General features: G+C 53.1%; 1 protein-coding gene across 1 annotated transcript; it reads right to left on the bottom strand.

The window, feature by feature from the left end:
- Positions 1-183: 183 nt before the first annotated feature.
- Positions 184-25530, bottom strand: EHD3 (EH domain containing 3). The gene is made up of 6 exons (XM_040993023.1): positions 24857-25530; positions 16029-16205; positions 12827-12924; positions 5871-6283; positions 5201-5365; positions 184-2268 (listed from the first exon to the last, which is right to left on the bottom strand). Exons 1-6 carry the CDS (start codon positions 25081-25083, stop codon positions 1741-1743), a joined length of 1608 nt encoding a protein of 535 aa, XP_040848957.1. The 5' UTR covers positions 25084-25530; the 3' UTR covers positions 184-1740.
- Positions 25531-27703: the final 2173 nt, after the last annotated feature.

The raw sequence follows: 27703 nt of genomic DNA, 5'->3' as shown, positions 1-27703 counted from the left end.
TTGGTCTGGGCTGGTCATGGAGCCCCGGAAGGCCCCAGATCCATGTGGTGCTGTTAGTGGATGCTGGTCTCTGGGCAGCTCTGGAGGTTTGTCCTTTGCTGCAGATACTGACAGGAACCAAACATCAAATACCCAGCCCCTTCCCCTCAGCTTCCGGCGCAATGATGCTCAGGGCCAAGTGGGTACCAAAGAAGTGTGCTATATTAACATGAGGGTTGATGACAATGCACTGCAGTAGCAAGCACATCAGATACATAGAGTATTCTCTCTAGTCAGAACATAGATACAAAATAAGTTATTCTTGCTTTGTTTTCCATCCCAGGAGCAGCATAGCATATGAAGTGAGTAGACAAGTGACCATGGAGCAAGCCCAGGGTAGGGAGGATCGCAGAGAGGGCTTAGGGCACTGAGTGTAGTGGGAATCCACAGAGTCCCTGGGGAATCACCTCTCAAGTAACCTTTTCAGGAGGTGGTCCCACCTGATACAGGAGCAGTGGCTGTGTTGCAGCTGGAGAGATGCAGGTGGCTGGGGTGGGAAGCCAGGCAGGGACAGATCCAAACAGCCTTCAGAAGGCTGCCTACGTTCCTGTTGGTGCTGCTGGCCCTGTATTGTGGCAGGAACATGGGAAGCATAGCCAGAAGGCACAGTATTCTAGGGAGGTGACAGATGGCCAGACTGATGGCCCACCGAATGCTGGCGAGGCCTTCTGCCTCCACCCTTGCCAGCCTGCTATGTGAGAGGCTGTGAAGGGGTCCTGCGGGTTGAATCTGTGCTCTTGGCTTTATCAGGGAGCAACAGTGCTGGGATCCCATACATATCGCAGTGTGTGTGTATGTGAGTGAGGGGTAATCTGAATTCTAAGGCCCTGGCTGTGCATGCCCTCTGCAGCCTATGACCTCTGGGAAGTGGGAAGGTCAGCTGGGCTCTTCTGAGTCACAGAGGGAGCAGGTGTGAATGCACAGTGAGCTGGGACATCAGTGAAGACCATACAGAGTAATGCACACAGCTGGAGCGTTACTGGGGGGTCAAGGGCAAGCATCTCACAGCCCAGCTCCAGGCCAGCGGTGCATGGGGCTGGTTCTAAACAAAATGCTGCAGCACAGCTCCCTCACTCTTTCCTACCACTATCATCTCTCCTCTTCTGGGACTCTTTGAAGTTCAAAGTCAGGTTGGCTGAGGAGAATCTTCTCTTGGAAAAGAGTAGGATGGAACCTGGTGTCCTGGAAGAGACAACCTTTCTTCTCACCACCCATGCTTCCTCTCCCAGCTGCAAACCATTCCCTGACCTCACACCTCCTAGCCCCTGAGAACATTTCTTAGTAGGAAATCAAAGAGGGAAAAATAAAAGCACAGAAGAAAAGCAAATTGCTTGTTCAATAAAGTCTTCTCCATCTGCCCAGAACCAAAGTGTGGAGGCACTGGAGGGAGTGGAATGTGCAGGGATGGGTGGGCCAGCTCTGTGGCAACTGATTTACACTGGCTCTCAAAGAAGATGTAGGGACATAGGGACCAGGAGTGCAACTTCCTTCTAGAACTCCAGGAACCTGGAGCTCTGTGCAAACAAAGGTCAGCCTGGAGGTGTGGGGCAGCAACAGAGGCATTCCCAGGACTGGCCTACCCCTGTGTGTGTGTGTGTGTGTGTGTGTGTGTGTGTGTGTGTGTGTGTGTGTGCAGTCATCACTCTCATCCCACTCTCTAATGCCCCACCTGGCAAGTACTTCCCACCCCACCTCATCCCATCAGTCAGTGACTTTCCTCTTGGAGGGGGGCACAAGGTGGGCAGGCAGCTCATTGGGCAGCTCATGGCCCTCCAGTTTGACCTTGATGAGGTGGTTGGCCAGGGCGAACTCCTCATCATCCAGCATGCCGTCCTTGTCAATGTCGGCTAGCTTCCAGATCTTGCCCAGCACGCTGTTGGGCAGCTTAGAGCGCACCATCTCCTTCTTGGCATTCGCGCCCGTGATCTTGCCGTCCACTGGGGACAGTGTGAAGAAAATCTCATCATACATGGGCTTGTCCCTGGCCACCACCCACTCGGCGTCATCGATGCCCTCCCCAGCTCCTTCCCCGTAGCCATGCCCAAAGGGGCCTTGCAGGGTGCCCTCAAATGCTCCGCCTTTCACCATCTGAACGGGCCGCTGGGTCTCCTCCTGGCGCACCAGCACCATGAGCTGAGCAATGTCGTGCGCCAGCATGTCATCCACCACTTCCAGCAGCTTGCTCTTCAGTGGCTGGAATTTGCTAAAATCCTGGGCCTGGAGCTGGTCCTGGCAAGAGGGAGAGAAGAGAGAGAGGAGATGAGGCAGCCTACAATAAGGGAAGGAAGGAAGGAGGCAGCCACATGTACGAAACACACCTTGTGCTAATGGCAGAGTATTCCCAGCCCAGCAACTCTGAGTGCGTCACTTCGTGGGATCATGGAAGAAAGGAGAGAGGCAAGGAGACAGGTGCAGCAGGCCAAGGTTGCAGCCTGTCGGTGGTAGACAGTGGCAGGGGTGGGAAACTCTTCATGGATGTGGGTATGGTCTCACATAATTCTGAGAGTAAATCTCCTTCTTTCTCTAGATAGGTTGGGCTATGGAATGGACTCTGCTTCTTTCTTGGGTATTCAAGATCACATATGGTCGCTGATCCGAGTGGGGACAGTGGGACTTGTGTGTGCTGGGCTGTGGGGGGTCTGAGCTATGGGGTCTCTGCTTCAGGGAAGCTTCAGGCTTTAGTTGTATCTCCTGGGCCACCATCTCAGGACCCTCTGAAAGTAGGGAAGTCACACTCCAGCCCCAACAAGGGACAGAAAGTGAACCAAGCCCTACTAGCAGCCAATCCATGGGTGTTCAGGAGGATGCTGGCTGGAATGACCTAGGAAAACTTTTCCAAATGCCAGTTTCTCCCCCAAGTGGGCAAGGCAGACTCTCAAAGGCCCCCTCCTCACCTTAAGGGACCACCTACCCACATGGTCACAGAAAGACCCTCCACTCTGCACAGCCTCATGATGTGGAAGCATTCAGGGTCTCTATGGGTGACAAGCTCAGCACTTTCTACTCCTGCCCTGGCTCTGGCCACAGCACTGGGAACAGGCCAGTACACAGGGAGGAGCACACTGGGTTTACCGCCGAAAACTCTAGAAACATAGCCACGTGTCAAGAGCAGGAGTGAGCCTGGGAACATCCCACCCATATGCGAGGGTGAGACTGAGCAAAGGAGGCAGTGGGGACTAAACCGGGCTGTGGACTGTAAGCAGTCGATGTGGGGGTGCTCCAAGGTGGGACTCAATGTTTTCCATCACCCACACACCCCTGTCACAGGACAGCCATGGACACTATTGATTTAGTAGAATCTACAGACAGAAACAGGATACTATAGAAGCAAACAAATGAGAAAGTACAAATAATTTGTGTTGTACAATGACTCTTCACATTTAAAAAAACAAGTAAGGCTGGCATTTTAATGGGATGAGCTGCCACTGTGATGCTGGCATCTCATTTGGGCACCGGTTTGAGTCTTGGCTGTTCTACTTCTGCTCATGTGGTTGGGAAAGCAGCAGCAGAGTGTGTGTGCTTGGATCCCTGCACCTATGGGGGAGACCTGGAAGAAGCTCCTAGGTTCAGCCTTATCCAGCGCTGGCTGTGGCAGCCATTTGGGGAATGAATGCGTGGATGAAAATCTGTCTCTCCCTTTCTTGGTCTCTTTGTAACTCTGCCTTTCAAATATTTTTTAAAGAGTGTCTGCACTCTTGCATGTGCCAGTGAGTGCACTTTTGCAGGTGCCATCTTCCCAAATATTTGTCTACTGGCCATTAAACTTTGAACTGAAGGACAAAGTACAGCAATCTAAGCCAGCAGCTTTGCTATCTGTGCCTGGTCACAGCAGGCAGTTGTAGGAATGCATGGCCATCAAACACATAGCTACTTAGGATGTGTGGGGCTTTGCTTTTCTATTTCACCAGATGGGAAACAAAGAATGCCTATTAGGGCCATGCTGATGTTTTGAAAATCTTAGTAATGAGCATAGAACCCAAGGCCCAACCTAAAAATCCTAACAACAGGAAGGGCAGAATCTATTATGCATTTTTCTGTAGTTTTTGGTTTTCTAATATTCTGATAAAAAGATATTTCCAAAATTTCCAGTTTATTTGAAAGGCAGAGAGTGAGACAGATCTTCTATCTGCTGGATCACTCTCCACATGCCCACACAGTTGGTCTCACTCAGACCTAAGCCAGGACCCAGAGCTCAGTCCAGCTCTCCCATGTGGGGTGCCAGGGACCCAAGTCCTTGAGCCATCTCCTACTGCTTCCTGGGGTGCCCACTAGTAGAAAGCTGGAATAAGAGGTGGGATTTAATCCAGGCACTGCGACACAAGATGCAGATTTCCCAAGCGCATCTCAACCCCTGGACCAGATAGATGCCTGCCCTTTAAACTACACTTTTATCCTGAGATGGTGATAGAATCACAGAAGCTGCAAAAATTATATACAGGACAGGTCCATCTGGTGTTCCCACTGGTAACCTCACAGCTGATGACAGCTACAGTGTCTGAAGGACCCAATGTGGGTGTGATGTGAAGTGACTTGGACCAACCAGAGCTCACACCACTTGCACAGGGCGCTCTTGGCAGCCTATTTATGGAAGAGACAGATGCTCAGCCAGCTCCCTGTCTCTGCAGTATGGTGGCTTCTTCCTGGATTATGGAGACAGCTCCTGGCAGTTCTACCTGCAGCCTGTGTGGATGCCACTCTCAGAACCCCAGCCTGCTCAGCTGTCAAAGTGGACCGAGATGCCTGCTCTGAGGACCTGGGCCCGATAAAGAAGCCTGCAATGTGGTCCAAAATTGGCTATCTCCCTGCTTCTCCATGGCATGGGTCCCGAGGAGACCCTGTCAGGACTGGAGGGCCTCAGTCAGGGAACAGTTCTGTTGTACAGGAGCCATTAGGGCTGCCAGGCTTGCAGTGGCTAGAGATGATCACAGGCCAGAGGGGTCAGCCTCCAGACACCAGCATGGCACCTTGTACTCCCTGGCATCATTGCACTCTGAGTGTCTTCTCAGGCATAGCACCCATGGGCAGTGAGTGACAGCAGGGAGAACAGCTCAAGGGCCACCACTCTGACTTTGGATCCCAGGCTGAATCTTCCCCATGGTCTCTAAACAGGCTGGCAGAGCATGACACTGTCCCTTCTCCAAGAGTCCCCGATGTTCCTCACCTGCATCCGCTTCAGGTTGGGGAAGTCCCCAGGTGAAATCTGGTGCTCTCGTTCGATGCGCCCGTAGATCTCGGCTAGGTTGTTCACCAGCTCCTTCTTCTTGTTGTCCTTCCCAAACACTGAGGGCATCTCCTTCTTCAGGGAGCTGATGATGTAGGCGTGTACCTGGCAACAGGACCACATGGAGATCCTCCCTTAAGGACCATGCCCACCCCTACCCTCCTCCTGTACCTCCCTCTGAAGTCCTTTCCCTCTCCAGCCTCTTGCTCTAACCTGCTGGCAGTACTGGGTTGGTCAAGTACTGGGCCTGGCAAAGGAAGGTCAAGGTGGGGGGTGGTGTGGGAGGTGTCAGTGCAGGTGTGACTGAACACCCTAACAGTGGCCAGCAATTGCTGAGCACTTCTTAAGGTGCCAGGCGCTGCAACAGGGACATTAGTGTGGTTGATTCCACTTGCCCCCCTCACCCTCTCATTGTACAGATGTCTCCACACTCCCCGGTCCTCTAGGGACCTCTAGGGCTGGCCTGGCTGACGTTCGTGATGCCTATCACTAAGGCAGACAAGAGCTCAGCCCCCAGAGGCAGCAAGCCTGGGCTCAAGCAGACCAATCCTCAAACTCTCAGCTCTGTCTGCAAGGTCATCTCCCTGGGAGGGCAGGGCGGTAGCCTCACCTTGGCCAGCCTGGCTCTCTTGATTAGGTCGTTGAGCTTGCGCAGGGCAGCATTTCGTGGCAGACTCTGGATGTCCTTGAACAGGTCCTGCTCCTCAGCCTCAAAGAGCTTCCGGTTGTCAGGGATGAGAAGTGGGTGGGACCAGAAGGAGCCGATGTAGACTCGGATCACCTCGGGCGTGTTGACGATCTTGCCCAGGGACCACATGAGGGCCCCGTAGACGCGCATCAGCTGTTGTGTCTCGATCTGGTCAGCCTTGTTGAGCACCACCCGCATCTTGTCCTCATGGTTCTTGAGGGCCTTGATGACCTCTGAGAACTCATCTGAGATGTCCAGCTTGTGGGCGTCGAAGAGCAGAATGATGCGGTCTACCCGCTCAGCGAACCACTCAAGGACAGCTGCGAAGTCATAGCCTGCCAGCAGAGGGATGGTCAGCAGAATGGAGCCTATGGGGCACCTGCTAGGTAGGGGCTTGGTGAGGGCGGGACATCAAGGGACAGTACAAATAATGCAGATGGGGGAGTCAGATCTGAGTTCTGATCCTGGCTCCTCCACATTTCAACATCTCAACCTGTCACAAATTACTGAGTCTCTTGGAATTTTTCCACCTCAAACATGGGCATTGGAATGGTAATGGATAAAGGGAGCTCACCAAGTGTTAGAGATTCTCAACACGTCTAACCCCTGAGCTATGCACCCAGCAGCCAGGGTGCTGCCCCAGCTGTGAAAGTCACTTCAAACATCTAATTTGAGTGAATGACGCCTAGAAGCAACCAAAAGGTAAACTTGACGATACTGGTGATGCTGGGCCTGGAAGAAATCAGCAATTCTTGTTAGGATACATGACTTATTCTCATGTGCACTCCTGGGGTACTTTTTCCTTCTGCATCTGCAACTGCCTGGAATTCCCAACTCTCAAAACCACAAGGGCTTTCTTCCTTAAGATGTGACTAGATGTCTCACTGTGCCACCTGGGTTACAGGAAGCTGCTTCAGGTCAGGGCAATACCAGGCACTCCAGAGCACCTGCTTGGCTCACTCTCCCATCATGTGGACCATGGGAGGGGGAAGAGGAGGCTGGATTAGGAGTTTATATAATCAGAGTTGGAAGGAGCCTTATTTCTCTGTCTTAGCCCCCTCTTGCATAGAATAGGTAACCATAGGTAAGGGAGTGAGGCTTAGAGGGGTCAAGTGGCTGTTCCATGGGCATACAACCCTGGTACTAAGGCCCCCTTCCCTTGGTGCTGATGGTATCACCAGCACAAGTACTCAAAGGGGGCACACCGTGGGCACCCAACACCCACTACAGTGTTTGTGTGGGAAATCAAGACACTAGGCAGACACAAGCAGTTCCTGCCAGGGACCAGCAGGCAAACCACTGGATGCTGAGTGATGAACGTGGCCTTGGGAAGCTGTGACAGCCTGGGTCAGCAGTCTTCAACCTCGGTTAGCCATCATCCATTTCCAACATGTTAAAATCCACTTGTCTGGAGCCTTCCTACCCCTAAGTTTCTGACTGGGTAGGGCTGGGTTGGGCATTTCACACTGCTGGGCCACCCTAGGAACTACTGATTCTTTATCAGCATTACCATCATCTTTGCCTATACACATACTTGTAGAGCACTCACCAGGTGGCCAGCACTAACCCAAGTGACCCCCTCCTGTAGCCCTCAGGATGACCCTTCAAGGTAAACACTCAGCTTAGCCCATTGTTTCCAAAGAGTCACCAACATCCCAGCGGGGGGCATGTGGCTCCAGGCCAGCACTCTTAACCCACGACCCCCACCGGGGCCTGTGGGCAGCAGTTTCAGACTAAGGTTCAGATGCAGCGGGGTTGCAGGTGGATGGGACCTGAGAGCCAGGATTTAGATATGCTCCCCACCTGCATGTGTATGAAAGCATTATGGCTCACCCCCTTCATACAGAGCTGCCATGAGAGAGAGTGGGTGACCAGAGGAGCAGAGAGTAAGCCCATATCAGTGTGGACTCAGCTATAAACGGGCTGTGTGTCCCCAGGCAGGCAGGGGACCCTCTCAGATCCTTGGTCAAACCACGATATTGAGCTGGGCAGTCTGTGAGCTTACAATTCTTATTGTAAGCTCTCATTTCTTAGCTTACAATTCTCTGTTGCTTAGATAAGGCATGACAGTAGGAAGCACAGCAGCATGGACTGAAACTAGGATGCTATCTCCACTACCATGGCCCGGGCTTGCCTAGGTGAAGTCTAAGCCTGCCTGATCCAGGCAGGTGGCTTCCCAGAAACCTTTCTGTGACTTCCTCCTCCTCTTGCAAATGTTGCATGCTCTAGCAGGATGCTGTTAAATGACAGACACAGCCAGGCCCAGGGCCTTTGCCCTAGGAGAGGCTGTGAGGGCCGAGGGCACCGATTGGGTGATGCCTTCCGGGGATCCTGGGCAGCAGAGCCTCCTTGTCTGCAGCTGGCCCAGAGTGGATGGGGCCTTCATGCCAGTGCTTTGGCACTACTGTGATGTGGATCTGCATACACAGTGTTAGCTGCTCCATTTCTTTTCTGGGCAAGCCTAAAGCTCAGTTTTCTCAGCTTCTAAAATGGGACCAATCATGACTATAGGAGAGGTCCATGATGGCACCATGACAACAAATGGGGTGGCAGAGGCAGGGCTGTCCCTAGTCTGCAGACTCTGTTTCATGCGCAGGTGCCTTGCATGTGCAGGCCAAGCCCCATCCCATCCCTGATCTCAGGAACAGGAACCCAGGAGCCTGTTCCCCCAGCTCAGGTTGTGAGAACACAGACTGGGGGCTGGGTAGACAGGCTGCCCTTCCTGGAATTCCTTTAGACAAATCTGCAGGCTCTGAGATCTGGGGGCAGGCGCCAGGCTGGGGACGTGCAGCCTGCAGGGGCCTGTGGTCAGCTCCCCCACCCCTCACCACTGACTGCCTCAGCTTCAAGCTCCAGGGGACTGGAACAAAAAGCATTGCTAAGTAGTGCCTGGCAGAGGGAATCGATGAGCCAAATGCAATCAGCAAGGCTGCTCCTTCATCACCCGCCAGCCTCCTACACAGGGGCCTGGCTCTACACTGACAGTGGCATGAGCACATAGGATCTTGGGAGTTCTGTGCCAGCTGGGAGGCAGACAGGGCGGGCACCTCTGACAGGGCAGGGAGAAAACAGAGGCCAAAGGGCTTGGCAAGCTCACACAGCCGGGGGTGTCAACTCAAGCCTAGGATCCAGACCCCGGCCTCCTGCTTTCCTCTGAGTCGAACCGAACATGAGTGTGTTTCCCAGGCCTGAGCCCTCCACCGAAGCACGCCCCTCAGTGGGCTCCAAAGTCCCAAATCTCTCTCAAAAAACAAAGCAAAACATACAAACAAACAAACACATGGTTTAAGGGTGTTTTAGCAAGACAGATGAAAATGTATCAATTTCCAAAATGATACGCACTAATTCCCAAATTCCCTAGGAAAAGATGCCACATGAGGCACCCCCCTGGAAGTAAGTCAAGAGTGACCTGAGCAGACTGGTCCCTTTTAAGGGTACCATGCTTCAGCTGCTGGGTCCAGGCACTAGTGCCCACATGGGCTTGAATGGATAACTGCAGGCCTAACTCTAATGCAGGTGCCATGGATAAGACAGACAAGGGATGTGAGGCTGAGTGCATCAGCGTGGATTCTCCAAGGTCTGAACCCCTAAGCACTCCCAGGGGAAGCTTGTGCATGAGATTTGCTCTCCTTGCTGCCACTAGCCAGCAGAAGTCCTAGGTGGCTGGTGATGATGCCCTGTCAGGAGATCAGAGCATCAGCTGTGCAGCAGCTGTGGAGCTTGGGCAGGACTCTGGGCTGCTCTGGCCCAGCATTGTGTACCTGTCAGGGCGGGGTCCAAGGGCAGCAGCCCCTAGCCATGCACCTGTGCAGGGAGCACAGAGCCCAAAGGTGGCTTTTCTAGGGTGGGGAGGAGGGGGCAGATTTCGAGCTGAGAAGCGGCAGGAAATGTGGTTCCCAGTGCAAGGCCACACGGCTTTCCGGAGCCCACCCGCTGCTGCCACATCCTTGCTCCTTTCCAGTAAGAAGGCTGGGTCTGCACATCCTGCTGCTTCCAGGAACTGCCTCCTTCCTGCCTCTCCTGCCCACCCCAAGGAGACAAGCTGGTCTGACACAGCTCATGCTTGGCTTCCCAGGTGCTCCTGGCTTCATACTACAGACTCCCCCAAGCCTGAGGCCCAGGTAGAGAAGCCACACCCTGAGAACGGGCCACATGTCTCTGGGTCTGGCCTTGGGAGCAGCTCACCTTCCTAGGGGGCAGGGATAATCCAGGGTGGCTGTGGGAGCCCCTGTGCTGCCCTGGCACCAAATACCTCCTTTTCCTGGTGAGTCAACCCCAGGCCAGACCTGGGCAGGAGGCTCAATGAGCAGAAAGGGGTTGCATTTCACGCTTGTGCATGGCCAGAAGTCTGCACACAGAGCGTGGTCTGCAGACCTAACCATGGTCCTGTGCTGGCTAGAGGCAGTGGGGGAGGGAGCATGAAACTGCCTCTGTGGCCCAAACTGGGCAGCTAAGAGCCCAAGCTAGAACTTGAGACAAAATGAGCTCAGGTTGCTGTACATGTGTGCATGTGTGCACACACAGTTACAGGTGGGGAAGTAGCTGCCACTGAGAAGATGGAGCGATCTGTTCAGTGGGTAGCTTGCCTGGCTGGGTATTCCTGGGAACGGAGGGTGTCTGTAGGCCCCTGACCCCCAGTCTCTCAGGGTGCTGAGGCCAGCACTACCCCAGGCTGGCAATGCAGTGCAGCTGGCCTGGTCCCCAGCTTGCTTGCATCACTGGCTGCTTTTGCTAGCAGCAGCATTTATGGGTAGTCTGGACTCAGAAGGGCAGACCACAAAGTGACCACCGGGCTCATAAAGGCTGAGAATACAGGGGCTGTCACTTCTCCCAGGGATGGGTGGTAGCTGGTGCTTGGAAGGAGATGGGATGGGAAGTGCAGGCAAGCATGCCAGCCATCCAGGAAAGGTTGTGCAGGAAAGTCACAGAGGGTTTAACAACCAAGGCAGGAGAGAGGGCAGAGGAATGGGAAAATAGACTGGCAGCACAGCTAAGGAAGGCAGGAATCACCGAAATCAGGGCTGTCACGTAAGGGGTGTACAGGCTGAGCACTGCACAACACAAGGGAGCCCACTGACGTATACGACTTTGGAGCTGTGGCTGGGGAATGGTGGGGGCAGTGAGAGCACTCACCACGATGCAGACCAGAGCTGAGATCTCTGTCTCCATCCAGTCAGCAGACCTCAAATGAAGACCACATGGTACCTCACCCTTTGGTGCCTGTGAGGACACTGAGGCTGAGGGAGAATGTGCTTCGTTGAGCCCTAGTGCAGTGCCCTTGGGAGCCCCTGAGGCTGGAGGCCTCTCTTGTCTCTGGTCAGTGGATGCTGACCTTGCAGGAGCTGGGGCTGCTTGGAAGGGAGGGGCATTTGGGGACCAAGCAGAATGAGACTGAGTTTGCCTCCGCAAGGGCAGGAGGCCAGGGGCTTCCCACGGAGACACAGTGGGAGATGCCCCCTCCTCCCAGGCACAGGCTTCCATAGCTTTAGGCCAGCCCCCTTCCTCTCCGCTGCCTAGCCCTGAGTTAGGCTCCCTGGATGCCTGCATGGGACACGTGACACCCAGTGGACAGTTTCCCAAATGCTCCCCTGACTCAGCTTCTTCCTTCCCTGCTTTCACACCCTGGCAACACAGGCGATAGGACAGGGGGTGGAGCATGAGGGACAAGGTGGGGCTTTCTCTCACAGATTCTCAGTCTTCCCCTCTCTCCACCCGCACTGTAGCAGAGACTCCAGGCTGAAGGTCCCTTTAGGACAGGACATGGGGGTGCGGGGGAAGCTTGGCCCTTGAGCCTGCAGCCAGGGCAGACTGTCCATTCATGCATAGCACAGGGTACCCCAAAGAGCCCCACCTGGGCCTGTCACCCTGTCCTGCTGCTGTCCACAGGAGCACCCAACTGAAGGCCCAATCCCCATGATGCCACAGTCTCAGGCAGCCTAGCCCCAGATCTGCTGCAGCGCAACAGCACAGGGTTGAGGCTCACTGCCAGGCAGAGATCCCAGCCCTTCCTGGAGACCTATCTCCCAGTGCCCGACTGTCTTGGCTCCAGTTCCAGTTCCTAGCACCCAACGCTACGGAGGGTCTGGCTTTATCTGATTTTTTTTCCCCCAAAGATTCAACACATGGCACAGACAGGATGGGGGCAGGGAGCTGCTGTGCATATCTTTAAAAGCATCAACCTGGTACTTCAGCACTGGGGAAAACGGATGGTGATGATGATGGTGATGATGCCTTGTTATTCCTCATGCAGACCAGATGCTGGCTACATGCCAGCCACTGGCATCTTGGCCCACAGTCTTTCACTGAATCTTTAAAAACTCCTGTAAGATGAGTAATGCTCTTTCCTAATGTTAGATATGCGGCCCAAGTGAAGACACACACCTGCTCAGAGGTGACCAGTCTGGCCCTAGATTCTGTCCTTGTAAGAACACGTGTGTGTGTGTGCGTGCACACGCACAAGAGCTCACAAGATTTCCACATGTCCTGTCCTCTCCCCCTCAGGATCTGAGCATGGGGTTACCTCTACATGCACCCCCTTCTCCATGCCAGCTAGGATTCTCTGTGGGCAGTGTGGAGCGGCCCAGCCTCAGCTGGGCCCATGAGTTGGGACCATGACAGATTCCCCTTGGAGAGTGAATATGATGGGCTCAGCAATGTTTCCATTCTTTCAGATGAGAGTATTGAGGCCAGGAGTTGAGCTGTGTGGTTCCTACATTCATCTGCTTGCCCCTGCCATGGAGCACTTACACAGCACACCTGGTGGGGTGGGGCAGCTTGAGGGACAGCAGGGCCCCCGAGGCTTCTCCTGAGGCCCAGAGGAGTGATGACACAGGATCCTCCTGGGAAGTTTAGAGCCACTGCTCATGCGCCTGGCTTACCTCGGCTGATCCTCTGCTTCTCCCCGGACAGGATCCCTGGCGTGTCGATGACGCTGATGCTCTCCAGCACGGGGTTGGGCAGCTGGGCACACACAAACCTGCATGGGCCAGAGGAACCCTGCCATCAGCCCTCGTGAGCCAAGCATCAACCAAGTGACTGCATCCTGCACAATGATGGCTGAAGCCCTATTCTAAATAGGACAGTATGTGGTTGCCACAGGGCAGAGGGCCACCTTTGGGTAAAGCCCAGGAAGCAGAGGCTACTGGGGATTTTCAGAACCTCAGTCCCTGCCCTCAAAGAACCCAGCTTGGTGGAAGACAGGGATCAGTTCTACAGACAAAGGAGCAGTGAACCTGCACCCACAGAGGACATCAGTGAAGGTTCTAGAAGACAAATGGCTTCTGTGGAGAACTTCTCGGAGGATGTGGTGCCAGAGACAACCTTGCAGGAACAGCTCTTCAGGCGTCTAGTGGCTATGCGAGCACCAAACAACATTCCCACCATGAACGGTCTGCCTTGTTCAGAACTCTGATGGGGGCTGTAACATGGGACTGTCGTAGCAACAGCATGGCAGTGAAAAGCTGGAAATCTAAGGTTCTGGTTGCAGTGAAGTGGGTGGCAGATGGAAGGGGCCTCCCCGCTCTCCGATCCCTGCAGTCTTCCCAGCGGATGTGCCTGGCTGACCCCATCCCATCCACCCACATGGTGAGTGCTCCTGGAGAGAACTGCAAACCCTTCTCCGTGAGTGGGCACATTCTTCCATTCTCCCTGCCTCACAGGCCTCTCCAGTGCCCTGCTGTGCCTGCCCTCAGCTATCACGGGTTCCCTCATTGCCACAGCTCCATGCACTGGAGTCTGCCTACTACCTCTCCCACCCTCATACTGGTGGCCCCCCTCCCCCCCATGAGGTTCCCATAGCTACTGCAATGGGGCCTAGCATCAGTTGGAAGAAAACCTGAACTCTGCACCACAGCAGGGGCCAGGGAGCTGGTGGGCTGTCAGTGCTCTGCAGGGCCATGTTTCTGGGTCTCCACAGGCTGATGCTGCAAGAGCAGGTGTAGGCTCTCGGCTGAGCCCACTTTCTCAGGCTCCATATTTGCTCCCTCAGTCACAAGCCTCGCCATTGATTCCAGACCCCATGAAGGCAACACACGCTCTGTGTCTGCCATCCTCATCTCAATGCTTTCCCCCATATTTCTGTTCTAAGTTGTTTTTGGTCAAAACAAATGTACGATGTAAGCAACGTAAAGTATAGGAAGGCATAAAGTAAAAGACAAAGGCCCACTCCCCCTCCTGTACCTACCACCCCAGTTCTACACCTTGCATTCAACCAGTGTAAGCAGTTCAGGCTGCCACACCGTATGTGGCTTTTCCCTTTCTCCCTCAGCTTTGCCTTACACACCTGCAGGAAGAGATGCAGATGGCTGGCAGTTTGCATCTTCGTTCTTTCATAGACAAAGGTGATAAGGAGGTGATGGTCCCAGACCCTTCCTCCTGGTTTTCAAACATCTAACAGCAGTGTTAGCATGACTTCCAGGCTTTAAGTCCTGGCATGGGGCTCCTGGGAACACGTCAGCTTGTGACGGTAATGTCACATCTCTTCCCATATACCGTCATCAGCAGAAGCATGACAGTCTAAAGTAGGGTTAAACACTAGCCCCATGTTCCTTTCTGCCAACCATGCTAATGACCTCTGTGTGCCCCTGGCTTTTCCCTCTTCTCTCTGCTCACTTCTACCGTCAGCAGGAAGCTATGCCTCACCTGATTCCATCACTCATTGCAACTCAGTGTGTCCAAATTCACATCCCTCAGCCCCTGCCCCCATGTCACTTCCTCTGCTGGTCCTTCTAACTCACTCTTCTTAGCCAGGCTTGCCCCTCAGAATGGAAGGGAGTGCCCCTGTCATTGAGAAAAGAGGGCAGAGTCAAGTTCATTGTTTAGAAGAGTTGTCCGGAACCTTTTGCGCAATGAACCTCAACTTTCACAGCTGGAAAATGGCACTGGTGAATGCCTGCTTCGCTCACCAAGTAAAGGAACTGGAGGAAAAAAAACTGCATTGCCATGCTGTGATACTCCTTGTTTGTTCCCACATGCCAGGTGCCAAGGGCTTCGTTATCTCCCTGTGCCTCCCTCTGCCCCAGGAGAGATCCACCACCATCTACTCTGTTAGAGAAAAGGTCAGATAGAAAGATCTTTAGTAACCTGGTCACAGTCGGTGGACTGGCAGCAGCTGAACTTAAGCCAAAGCCACAATCTTCATCCATTTTTTTAAAAATTATTTATCTGCAAGCAGAGAGGGACACAGAGCTCCCATCTGCTAGTTCATTTCCTGAATGTGTGTAATCACCAGGCCTGGACCAAAGCCAGGAGCCAGGGAGCCAATCTAGGTCTCCCAGGCGGAGCCATCAGTGCTGCTTGCCAGGGTCTGCATTAGCAGGAAGTGGCTGGGACCAGGAGATGGGGTACACAACCTAGGTGCTGTTTTAGGAGACAGTGGCAACTTGATCAGCATCTAAAGCAACTCCCCCATCCCTCCAACTTCTTCACCTATACTCCAAATACCTCCAATCTGAAAAAAAAAACCTAGTTTTAAGAGTACTAGGTGTGATGTCATTTAAAACTGGATATATAAGAAAAACAAGTGCAATCAGGAGTGGCCTGCCCTTTAGGAGGTCAACTACTGACACGATGGCCCAGTTAGCTTGCCAGGCATTCCCTCACGCTGCCCCACTGAGGCCCTCCTGAGCTCGCTGTCTGCTGGCCTGAACTTGTCCCAGGGAGGGAGGCATCCTGTCTAAAGACACACAGTAGGTGCAGTAGGAGTCAACACTTGAACACAAGGGTTCTTTGCACCAAATACATCCAGGAACAGGGAAATATTTCCCAGATTTTCTGCAGCTGGCTACAGATCCCACCCATCACATGGGCGCATGCAGGGAGCTCTGTATAGCACAGCCTTCCATGGCTGTCTCGGGAGGAGGCTGAGATTAGGGTACCATAGTTGAAGTCCCCAATGATCCTATGCTGCTTTTTCATTAGGAGGATCATCCCAAAGATTGAAGCACCCCCATCTCCTGGTGGCAATGGACACAGCCAGCAGTGGACACTCAAGACGCTCCAGGTACGGAAAAGATCCTGCCCCTCCCCCACAGCCCTTCACTGTCTAGACTCCTCAGGAGGCGGTACTTCCTGTGTGCTCACCTGTTCAAGAAGGCGTTGCCAAAGGCGTTGAGCTTCCTGAAAGGTTTCTTGGGATCCACCACGAGGGCATTTCCAGGAATTATCCCCTCCACGTCTCCCTGCATTACTGCAATGAAGGAGTCGGTGGTGGGCTCAGGTCCGATTCTCATGCCTGGGAAGTCCTGTTCCAGCAGGTACCTGGCGAAAGTGAACACAGTCGTCAGAGATGCTGTTCATGAACCAGGCATGCGCAGAATGGGAGTGCCAGGAGGGGTAGAGCCACAGAACTTGGCTGGGGAGGTGGGACTTCAGCTCTACCTCAAATACCCAAGCTGTTCCTTGGGCTTTACTTTCCCTGATTCAGAAGCATTAGGGCAGGGGGGCAGAGGACTTCCTAACCGGAGGTACTGCCCAAGTACCTTCAGGAAAGCATGTTGGGAACTAGGCCACCCACAGGCTGCTGGCTTTGCATGGGTTTGCTTATTTTTGTGGCATGACCTACCTGGGCAGGAGAGCCAAGATCTAATACCCTCCCTGCTTGCTGCGGTGGAGACCTCAGGCAGTCCTCCTCCCTTCTGAAGGCTTCTTAGGACCCTGGTCAAGGTGGTTCCTAAGGAACCTTCTATTCTAGTAACCCATGCTCTTTGACCCACCGCACACAGGGTCCATTTGTGGATGGTGTCTGGGCTGTGATGGCTCACACCCACATTGCTCCTGCCCACATGGGCACTCCTGCTGGGCAGACCGACCGTTCCCTTGAGTGTCTGGCTGTGGCTGAGATGGGAGGAATTTGCTCTTTCTCTTTCTTAACCTGGGTGGTGTGAGGTGTGAGTCCAAGGTCACTTGCCTCTGGAAGTCAAGTGCAAAGGCACTGGAGAGTCAGCACGAGGAAGGAATGGTATCTATGGATTCCAGAGCCCCCTGGGAGCACAGGGCAGCTTTGTGCCCAAACAGCAAGAGGTCAGATGGAAGGAGGGAGTCCAGAACCACCTTGTGGTTGTGACAGGCCAGAGCAGACTCCCGGCAACATGGTGCAAGATGCTGACGTCCAGGAGCTAAGGGCTGCTGCTCTTCTGGTGAACCCTGCTGGTGGTGTGAGGGCCTCAGGCCCAGGTTCTGGACCATTCCATCAGGTGGGGCTCTGACAGCTATGAGTGCAAGAAGCTCCCCAATGTGCCCCAAGTGTGCAGCCAGAGCTGACAACTGCTCCTGACCAACCCTCTGCTTCCCTGAGAGCACCCACGACATTCAGTGAACAGCCACACCCCATTGTTCTCAACATTTTGGTGACTATCTCCTCTAGGGCTCTGTAGGAGATTCCACAGGCAACTGAAGGACAGGGAAGGAGGATGCACTGTCGAGTTACACAGCCCAAGTAGAGCTGGAATACAAACCCATGTTAGTGTGACAGCAAGCCCTATACTCTCACCCACTGGCTCCTGCTTCCCAAGGGAGCAGGTCAAGGTCCCTTAGGCGGTCAGAGCAGAGCTACCACAAACCCAGGCAGGGCCTCAGCTCCATCAGTAGGATCAAAACTTGGGGTCACAGTTCAGCCTCAGAACCCAGGGTGTGACATGCAAGGGCTGTTAACGATCAAGTGGCCAACTTCAAGATTCAAGTCTGAGCTCTACTACCTTTGCATGCTGGATCAGGGCCAGGGAGGTGTCCTCCCAGCTGCTACCAAGTTCATGGACATGTCCACTGGTGCCTTCGAGAAACATGAGCTGCTGCCAGACTGTAATCACAGGAGTATTTAAGCTGAATTGCTACAGGAGTATTTAAGCTGGGTTGCTACAAGCTCCCTCCCCAGGGAACAGGTGGATGATCTGTGGAAGGTTAGGCCAAAGCTGATGATCTGCTCAGTACATGGAGTGCGGTGGCCAGTAGGCTTTCTGGCTGTCTTGGAAAAGACTGTAACCTTCCAGGATCCCAGCCCAGCAACTGGGGTGGGAAGGTAGGATTTTCTCTGGTCACAGGATTATTGGGAAGCTGGCACTGAGCGCGATAGAGAAGACACTTCAACAGCAGTACAGCTGGATTGCACAAATGCCTGCTCCTTTGGGGAGCCATGGAAAGATGGGAACCTCAGCACCCTGGGTTTCTCCACCCACAAGGGCTATGCCCCTCAGAAGGCACGCACCTCTGGCCCTCAGTCCCTGCCAACCAGAGCAGGGGATGACAATGCAGATGTAAGGCGCATCTGTGAGGAGCCAGGCCCTGTTCTAACCCTTCCAGGGAGTCCCTCACATCCCCTTCACATCTCCTCTACTGTCTGTCCTATAAACCCTCCCCATAGGCTGGGCTGAGAGCTCTGTAAACACAGACCCAGCACCTGGCACCAAACCCTCACCTCACTGTAAGGAGCAGGAGGCAGCGTGAGAACTGGCCCCAAGTGACGCATCAGCCCTTGGATGGGAGAACCTGTGCTCCTAACCTCCTAACGGTCAGTCCCCCCTTTTGCTTCAGGTCCCACCTAGGCCAGTTAATGCAACCATGTCTGGGTACAGACCACCCAGCATTGGACCCTGGGGAGGTGGGATAAGAAAGGCCAGGAAAGAGCACACTTCAGCAGGAGACTGACTGGGGACAGCTGAGGCTTTATTTACCCCCTCCATCCAGGAACAGCCCCCTTCCATAGATAACAGCCCTGGGATTCACAGCTCAGCATCCGGGTTAGGGCTTGCAAAATCTGCAGCCCTGAGGTGACTAAAGCTGAACCCGGGCATACAGGCTCTGATAGGACCATTGTGGCACTCACAGAGTAGAGGGCCACATTCCCCATGACAAGCAGGCGTGTGCTGCGGTGACAGGAGCACTGGGAGGAGGAGCTGCAGGCAGGGCCCAACACATGTGCATGGTGGGTGGGGTCATCAGAGGCTCTGCACAAAGCTGGAGTGGATAAGGGTGGACAGAACCCCTGCAAGGCTTCAAGAAAGCTCAGAATGAATAGGGCCAAACAACACCGATGTGAGCGGCTCACATCCTGTCCCCGAGGGAGGTATGGTGTACCAGGCAAGTAGACAAAGGGTGGTGTTGCTGACCTGACAGAGCAGCTTCCAGAGTTGGGGGAGGGGTAATAAAGCCCTATGTTGGGCTTGCTGTTCTCAGCTACCAGGACCCCAAGTTTGCCAGCCATAGAACAACATCCAGGAAGCAGGTGCAGCCAAGTAGAGAGGCAAGGCTGGGGACACCCTCAGGGACACTTGGGCATGGCATGCAGCACCAGGTGCCCAAATCACAGGTACCACTATGCCACAGAGAGGAATTTATTAAGGAATCTCACACACGGCTTCTCTGTGGGGTGGTGCAAGCATTCCCACAGCAGGGTGAGAAAGAGTGGTCAGGTCCAGGTGGGAAGAGTTGGCATCCCCCAGGGGAAGGAGGGCCAGGACCGTAGTCTTTTCTCCTGCTGTGTGCAAACTCAAGTAAAGGCTGCCCATGTTCAGGGTCAACTTAGGATCTGAAAGAGTCCCAGAGCTGAAACGGTTTGGGTGCACCCCTCCCTTGCCGTCCAGCACAAATCTTGCAAATACAAATACCCCAACAGGTGCATAGAGGCCCAAGGCAGTTCTGACTTAGAGTTTTTGTGAGCACCACTTTTTTTCATGTTTGCTGAAGGATTTCATCACATTTCTCTTAGTTTTCCGGGCCCAACTTGGCTGGCAATTGAAGCCAATAGCCAGCTTCCCTGGTGACCTTAGTATTCGAGATAAAGTGTGGCACTAAGTGTCTGAAGCTAGTCTGTCCCTGAGGTCCCATCCCTGCAACAGTGAGGCCAGGACCATAGGCTGCCACTGTGACCATGCCCAGAAGAAGAGAAGAAAGGGGTGGGGCTCACAAACACTGTGGATGCAGGCATGCAACTGGGGCAGGGGCTGCAGCAGGTGGTTCAGCAAGGTGGGCAAGCCAACCTACAGCCTGGGTCACCTGGCTTCTGAAATGGGAACAGGAACTAGTGCCAAATAACCTCAGCTTGAGTGAAAGTCTGCAATCACACGAGTTTCAGAAAAGCAAGAGCTGCATTAGACATTGGGCCATTTGGGCAGAGACAGTAATTACAGAAAATGAACAGCCTGGCATTGTCTGTATGCAATCAGCATATTCCTGCCTCATTCTCAAATCCAGTTCAAACACCTCTTTCATGAAGGTTCCGTGACTCATTCCTACCTCGTCCCCCAGCTGGCTTGTGTTACCTCACTTTCCTGTAGGCCTTATAGCTCTGAATCTGCACACCTTTTAGATGCTCTAAAAGACTTGGCACTTTCTACAGGAATTCAGCTAATATATCCATATTGCAGCTAAGTTCATCCCTAAGCCGGAGTTTCAGCTTTAAAACCAAGATCAGGAAATAAATTCTTGCCCTGTCAGCGCCATGCAGGGCTTTGGAGAAACCATAGAGTATCCACAGACACAGAGGGGGGTAGATGGAAAACTCTGGAATGTCAAATTGAATATAAAGCAGAGTCCACCAGGCAATCTCATCTGACAGGAGAGTCAAGGGCCCAGGCTGCCCACCTCCTGCTGGCCTCCCCTAATCCAACTGCGTGCACCCTGCAAGAGTCCAGCCTGCCCAGACATTATGCTGCTCTGCTCACAGAGGCTGGCCTCATGAATATCCTCCAGCCCTAGGAGGCATGGGGATGTGCCATGCCCCTCCCTGACATAGCAACTAGAGCCAGAGGAAGGCTTCCTCCCACCTGCTGAGGCTGAGGTGCCAAATCCAAGCAGGGCGTGGAACATAACCACTGTCCCTCTCGTAATCCTGTCATCCCAATGGTAGCCCTAGAAGGCAGTGACTACTATCCACATGATGCAAATAAGGAAACTGAGGCACGACAGAGCTGGGAGGCCCGACCTCAGGTCACCTTCCTAGCCCAGGACTCCTGGCTCGGCAGTGGTGGAGCCTGGGTCTTGCTGACTTAGCCCGGGTGTCCTGGCCTCTGTCCCACTGCCATTGGCCTTGGATGGAGGCCATTTTCCTTCCAGTGCCTGTGAAACCTGATAACCTCCAGGCACCTGACTTTTTAAGGCAGATCCTAAGCTGGACCTGAGGCAGGCAGATATGGTTTCTCTGGCCTTGGGGCATCTGTGTCCCTCTAGGAACCTAGCCCCATGCAGAGACTACAGAGCAGAGCTCTGAGAGAACCAGGACTGCCACTGCTCTCAGAGGCATAGAGAAGAAGGCGGATGCAGGCAGCATGGCTTACAGGATGGTCTCCTTGTGGGTCCTCAAACCCTCTGGTTTTCTAGGGCAGCAAGGCTACCATGCCTGCAGCAGGAAGGCCTGGGCAGGGAGGTCCAAGTAATGACAAAGGACAAGGAGCTAGAAGCAAATGGCAAGTCAACTTTGGGTGAGGTTAGGACACAAACCAACAAAGAGTTCCAACAGCATGGTAGGCTAGGAGGGCCAACGGAATGGTTGTCACAGAGCAGCACTTTTAGCACCTGTAGCCTACTGAGAGCTGGGGCCTAAGTGTCAGGCACCTACCTGGCCACACCTAATCCCTAGGACCTGTCCCCTGACTCAGCATGGCCCAAGGATAGCTCCCTTTATTGGGGCCTTGGAGCAGCCAGCCCCAAAGGTTCCCCTGCAGAGGAAAGGAGCTTCAGTGTGGGCCAAGAGGAGGGAGTGGAGGCTGTGTGCCACTGCGAAAAATGGTGAGGTGAGAGAAAGGATACAGGCAGGAGCAGGCAGCCGGGGCCGAAGGGACACTGCGCTACTGTTGGGCAGAGAGGCACTCTGTGTGGCAGGGAGCAGCCAGGCCCATTTACTGTTTATTTGATTACTCAGGGTTGCCGGGCTGGGAGCCAGGGAAGTTATTTCAGGCAGAGATCACAGCACATTAATTAGTTGTTAGAAGAATGTCTTTTTGTGTGTGTGTTTCCTGAGACAAGAAACGGTCCCCGTGGCAAGCACATCAAGCTGCCAGTGGATGGGTGCTCAGTGGGCATGGGGCTAAGGGCTGAGGACCGCAAGGCAAGGCTGTGTGGATGGAGACTTGGGCCCTGGGGCAGAGGAGTTAACGTCAGCAGAGGACAGACGCAGGAAAGGGGAGAGGGGAGGAGCCAGGAGCTGGGGAAGGCATGCCTCATCCACTCTGGGAAGCTACATTTTGCACCCTCCTTGGAAAGCAACTGTGAAATAAGGCTCTTGATAGAAAAGTTGGGAAAGCAAGAATTTCAGAGCAGAAGCGAGGCAGCACAACCTTTTGCCCGATAGCTCTGTTTCTGGGAAGTGCTGAGGAAAAAGTCCACGTGTGGATGGAACTGCCTGGTGATTTGACCTTGGCCAGAAAAGCACTGATGATGCCAAACGTTTTAAAAGAAAGTGGCCGGTCCAATGAGTAATTTTACATACACACACACGAAGAATTTTACATACATACATACACACAGAAAACTTAGGCGAGACTCCAAAGATCAACCTTATTAGGAGGCAAAATGTTTTGAAATTCATGTATCATTTTCTTTCATAATATTCATTATACACGACCTTTTCAAAATCCCCTTGTAGAAGACACAGTGATTTATTACATAGCTGTTAAAGCTTGAAGCATTTTTCCTGGAAGCGTTTAGAAAACAGAAAGAAAGAAAGAAAATCCAGCATCTAAAATGATATAAATGGCAGGATCTTCTTTGGGTTATAACATAGCTAAAATTACTGGGAAGATAAATATATAATATTTAAAATGTTTTCCCACTGAGTCATAGCATTCTGGACCTTTTTCTTTCCCCAATTTATTCTTCTCCACAATTTCCAACTTAAAAAAAATACTTTTTTTTTTTTTGCATTTGCAAACGAGTATGTTGTTTGGTTTTGGAGGGGGTCCCTGGGGTACAACCCCTCATCAGTGTGTTGACTGGCTGTCTCTCGGGGGAAAGAGATCTGGATGCGTGAGTTCAATCCAGTAAGTGACCAGAGCACGCAGGGAGAAGTCCTGTACGTGGAGGATAAGCAAGCAGAGGTCTCTGCCTGGGCTGGCCTTCCTGGCTCCCTCAGATAAGGAATAATCTGTGGTCATTCGACTCTGCCCCTTTCCAGGACCCAGGAACAGCCAGCAGGAACCTAGACAAAGCCAGGGTTCAGAAGGCCTCTGTGCTACTTGCACACTAGCCTGTCCCGTGTTCCCCTCCTGTTTTGAAGCACGTCTGTTGGGAACCTGCTCTGGGTCATGTCCTGGAGGTTGCCTTGTTGAGGGCCCGTGCCCTGGGCTGCAAGCGCATGCAACAGTGAGCTGAAACACTCCCAAGAGGGGAGGCTAAGCGAGGCCAGGAGCCATCTGCAAACAGTGTGTGCATCCTACCAGGCACAAACCAAGCCAGGTGGCGTGTGGGGGGCGGGGGGAGACAGCGATGGCAAAGGAAACATCACCCAGAATCTAGGGGGCTCTCATGGGCCTTGGGCAGTGATGGCGTTTAAGGAAACAAGGGTATGGATTAGATCAGAAGTTCTCGCCCTGAGGAACGCAATATATGGAAACGCAGGGATGGATGGCATTTTCCTAAAGATAGGTCTGTAGCTTCTATCAGATTTTCCAAGGAGGTGCTGATGTTTAAAAAGGAGCCATGGACTGCAGTATTCTCTAAGGGTTCTTGCCATTCAAACAACAGAAAAGAGACAGAGGCCAGTAAGCCTGTCACCTCAATCCCGGTCCCAAACTTACTCAGCAATTAGCTGGCCTCTCAAAGCTGCCAAGTGAATTGCTGTCTGGCTCGCAGGAACAAACTGGCCTGGTTTTCTGGCCAGGCATGTCATGTTAGCACAGTACACACCCAGCTCTCACAGGCTGTGCTACACACTTCACCTTGGACAGCCATAGTTCCCAGAAAACCAGGTTCCACACTCAACCTTCCCGTTTTCCTTCCCCAAAGCATGGGGTTCTGCAGGTTACAGGGACTCCCACAGTGCCTAGAGGGGACAAGGGGATCCTTGCTTTCAAACACTCTATGGGAGACCAGAGTGCCCTGGCTGTAGGGAGGTGGGGGTCACTGAGTGAACCCTGTTCCCACGTTGTAGGTGCCTACCTGTGGGGCAATGGTGGTCAGTGGCCTGGCCTTGAAGCCCATATGGATTGAGGACCTGAACAAAGCCTGCCCTGTAAGCAAAGGAAGGAAGACAAGGACTTTGGTGCCTGCAGGATGGACATGCTGACTTTTTGTGGCTCTGTCCAGCTCAGCCATCCGTAATTCAAGGGCCTGGGTGACTCATCCTCAAAGGGCCAGGCCTCTGGCCAAACATCCTCTCCTGTGCATCTGGGACTAGCATCCCAGGCCGGCCATGTACCTGCTATATGGTTTTAGTTGATTATTTATCTCCCCTGCAAAGTCAAGGCCTGGATGAGACAACAATATTCCTGTGTGTCTCAAGTCTTTCACAGCTTTATTAAGCCATTTAGACGGGTATGCATAGGAGCTCAGCATCAGAGAAGGAAAGGATGAAAGGACAGCAGGTCCTGCCTGCCAGGCACCCAGGTGAGCTCCAGGTCACCTCTGTGCCCAGGCCTACTCCTACCTGCGGCCGCCGGCCTTTCACTTACACCTTCCACCACGAGAGGTAGGCCTCTGAGAGGGAGCTGGCCCGCCCAGGTCATCCCTCAGAGAGACGGTGTAAAGTGCCTCCACCGCCATAACTTACTGGAGGGAGCAGCAGCAGGTCCGTCCCTTGTGCCTCTGAGGCCCAACCTCATCATCCATAAAATAGACAGAACGGGGATGGCTTTGAACTTAACCACCACTTGGGGACGAGGGCAGACGGGGAGGGGGCGCAGCAAGGAAACCATAGGGGGGATAAGCCTTCGACGCCACTCACAACGACTGCCCACCGGGCGCCAGCACGAGTGGCCGCTCACCTGATGAAGGTGGTCTTCCCGGTGGAGTACTGGCCAACCAGCAGGACCATGGGCTTGTTGTCGAAATCGGCATCTTCCAGGGCGGGCGAGTGGAACTCATGGAAACGGTAATGCTCTTCCAAGGGCAGCAGCTTGGTCTTGTAGAGTTTCTTCAGCCCCTCGCCCACCGTCTGGAAGACCTCGGGGTCCTTCCTCCGGCGATCGTCACTCCCCAGCCAGCTGAACATCGCTACGGCCGCGCGCCCCGCCGCCCAGGCGCAGGCTCTCGGGGGAAGGGAAGGGGCAGCTCACGGGGACGGCGCGGGGCTCAGCCGCACCATGGCCGGCGCGCCGCTCGCTCTCTGCTTCATCCAGCAGCGGTGCAGGCGGTGCAGGCCGGCTCGCAGGTTCTCTCGCGGGGCTGGAGCCAGAGCGTGGCGGTCTTGGAAATAAACGCAAGGAAACCGCCGGAGGCCGGAGCTCTGCGTCGCCGCGCGCACCACTGACTTAAGAGATGCTCGGACAGCTCCTCAGCGGCATCCCGCGGCCCCCCGGCGCCGTTTAAATGCCAGCCTTGCAGGAAGCCGGCGAGTAAAGGAAGTCCCCGAGTCCTGGCAAGGCCTGGCTGGCCATGCGGGCCTGGTGACGAGAAGCCGAGCAGGGCGCCGCCATGTCTGAGGGCAGCGCTCTGGGAGCTGAGGCCGCCTGCGTCCCCATGGGAACGCGCCAGGCGTCTGTGCCCCCGCCCCAGGGGCCTGGCTTTGCGAACAGCGCCCTCCTCAGGGACGGCTGTGAAGACAGAATTGACCGCTTGCCTGAGAACCTGAGGTCCAGTCCCTGGGAACGCAGGTAGTCTAGTGTTTGGCAATATTTTTAGGGGGGAGTGGAAAAAGAGGTCCAATATCAGGTTAAGTAAAGCAACTCCAGTTGTCTCACCAGTGGAACTTTTTGCCAGGTGGAGTTCCCATCCATTTACTCTTTGGTCTGTTCCTTCTTACCGATGAGACGCAACAGGCCCCGCAGCGCGAGTTCTGAGTCCTTTAGCACAGGGCAGGCGCAGGAGCCGTGATGGTGGCTACCAAGTGGAGTACCACATACACTCGTGTCCTGTAGCAGCCATCAAAGCGAGAGGCTTTGGGAAACCAGGGGAGCACGGCTGCCCCAGACCCTGACTGCTGGCTGGGGCTTTGGTCATGAATGGACAGAGGAGACGTTCCACCAGAGCAGTGACTAGCAAAGGTCTAGCAACACGGAGGCATCTGGTGTTTGCACCGCTGGAAGGCTCTATGAAGGCTGTAAAGGGATGGCGGAGACTAGATAGGAGGAGCTGCGAGTGCCAAGGCAATGTTTTTCCTAGTCATTGTTATACTAACAAAATGCTGCCAGTTGCAGGGGCTGGGGCTATGTTCTCTGCAAGTGCTTTCCTCTAACCTCTGCAAGGTTTCCTCTAACCTTCAAAGCTGCTGGGATTTGAGTAAGATATGGCTCCTGATCTCATGAGGGAGGTCAAATCCCAAAGACCTAGATTGCCACGATGAAGAACATGGAAACGTAATCCAATTTTGGTGTTGTTGAGGTAGGGCCTAGTGGGAAGTTCTTAGGTCAATTAGGGTATGCTGTTGCGAAGGCGTTCTCCCAAAAGGGTTGGTTGTAAAGGTCAAGCTGATTGGTTAAGAACTTGCATTTTTTAACATATTGGTTACTCAATACCATGTCAATTAATTCCATAATGTTGTAAATTGTTGTTGATGTTATGTTGGGGCTTTAAATTGATCAGGATGATATTTTGCCAGCTCTACCTTCAGACCAGAGATGGTCTCCCCAAGAAACCATTGAATTTATCTGCACAATGAGATATTGGACTCTATGCTTGGTATATACTTACAATCTTGACTGAATTTGAACAACAATACTGCAACAAGGTGGAGGAATCCACTATGGAGGGAGGGCAGGAGGAAGGGGTGGGGGAATCCCAGACCCTAAGAAACTGTGGCACATAATGCAATGTAATTAATAATAATAAAAAAAAAGTTCGAGCTGATGCTAATTGCTCTGATTCCTGGTTTACCATGTGATCACTCCTTGGCCACCTTCATCAGTGGGGTCCAGCTTGTCTAGGACTCCAAAACTGGGAGCCAAGAGAAACCCTCTTTCTTTGTAGCTGGCTAGGTGGGGTATTTCGTTGTCATGATGTAAAGCTGATAAAAGCAGCCAGCCCGAGAGGCCACTGGTATCATCTCCAGCATTGAACCAAGGAGAGTGGGTGGCAATATTGGCCAGGTATAGGCAAATGGAAGTATATTGTCTTGGGGGGTGGGGAGTGTTATCTGACTGATCTGCTCTGTGTTAGCATCATTGTAAACAGTGTGCTCCCATCCAGGGAGTGAGCCCAGGACAGCCAGAATGGCAGGGTGAAATTGGGATGCCCGTTATGGAAATGTTGCAAAATTTTAGTTGTTCTATTGTGCCACTAAATGTGCAGTCTGAATATCTGATTTACCTTGTATCTGTTGGCACTACTACTCTGGTCTAAACCCTAAATATGTGGCAATATACCTTTTTTTTTTTCAAAAAGAATCAGGTAATAGTACACATTTATATATACTAGCAATAAGTTATAAAAGAAAATGTAAATATCTCTCTATATAGATATATATGTATCTCACTTACAAAATACCAAATAACTTAGGAATGGATCTAACGAGGCATACAAGGTCCTCTTATGGAAATTGATAAAAATTTGATTGAAGTATGTGGAAGAAATGTGACATATTTCATCAGGGAAGATTGCATGGCACAAGGGTGTGGATTCCTGACAGCATATGAGATGGCTTCAAAGAGTTCATGGGAAAGTGGAAATATCAGGCA

This window comes from Ochotona curzoniae, unplaced genomic scaffold (genome assembly GCF_017591425.1).
Source record: "Ochotona curzoniae isolate NIBS_2020 unplaced genomic scaffold, NIBS_Ocur_1.0 contig_883, whole genome shotgun sequence".
Lineage (NCBI taxonomy): Eukaryota > Metazoa > Chordata > Mammalia > Lagomorpha > Ochotonidae > Ochotona > Ochotona curzoniae.
The sequence above is the reverse complement of the archived record's forward strand: the minus strand, read 5'-3'. Positions and strand labels throughout refer to the sequence as shown.

Excerpts from the sequence above, each read along its gene's own strand:
- EHD3 (XM_040993023.1), bottom strand. The coding sequence starts at position 25,083 with ATGTTCAGCTGGCTGGGGAGTGACGATCGCCGGAGGAAGGACCCCGAG. Across the intron at positions 5,366-5,870 it reads AGAGAGCCAGGCTGGCCAAG|GTACACGCCTACATCATCAG; the intron begins GTGAGGCTACCG and ends TCCTGTTGCCAG. Across the intron at positions 2,269-5,200 it reads CCAACCTGAAGCGGATGCAG|GACCAGCTCCAGGCCCAGGA; the intron begins GTGAGGAACATC and ends CCCTCTTGCCAG.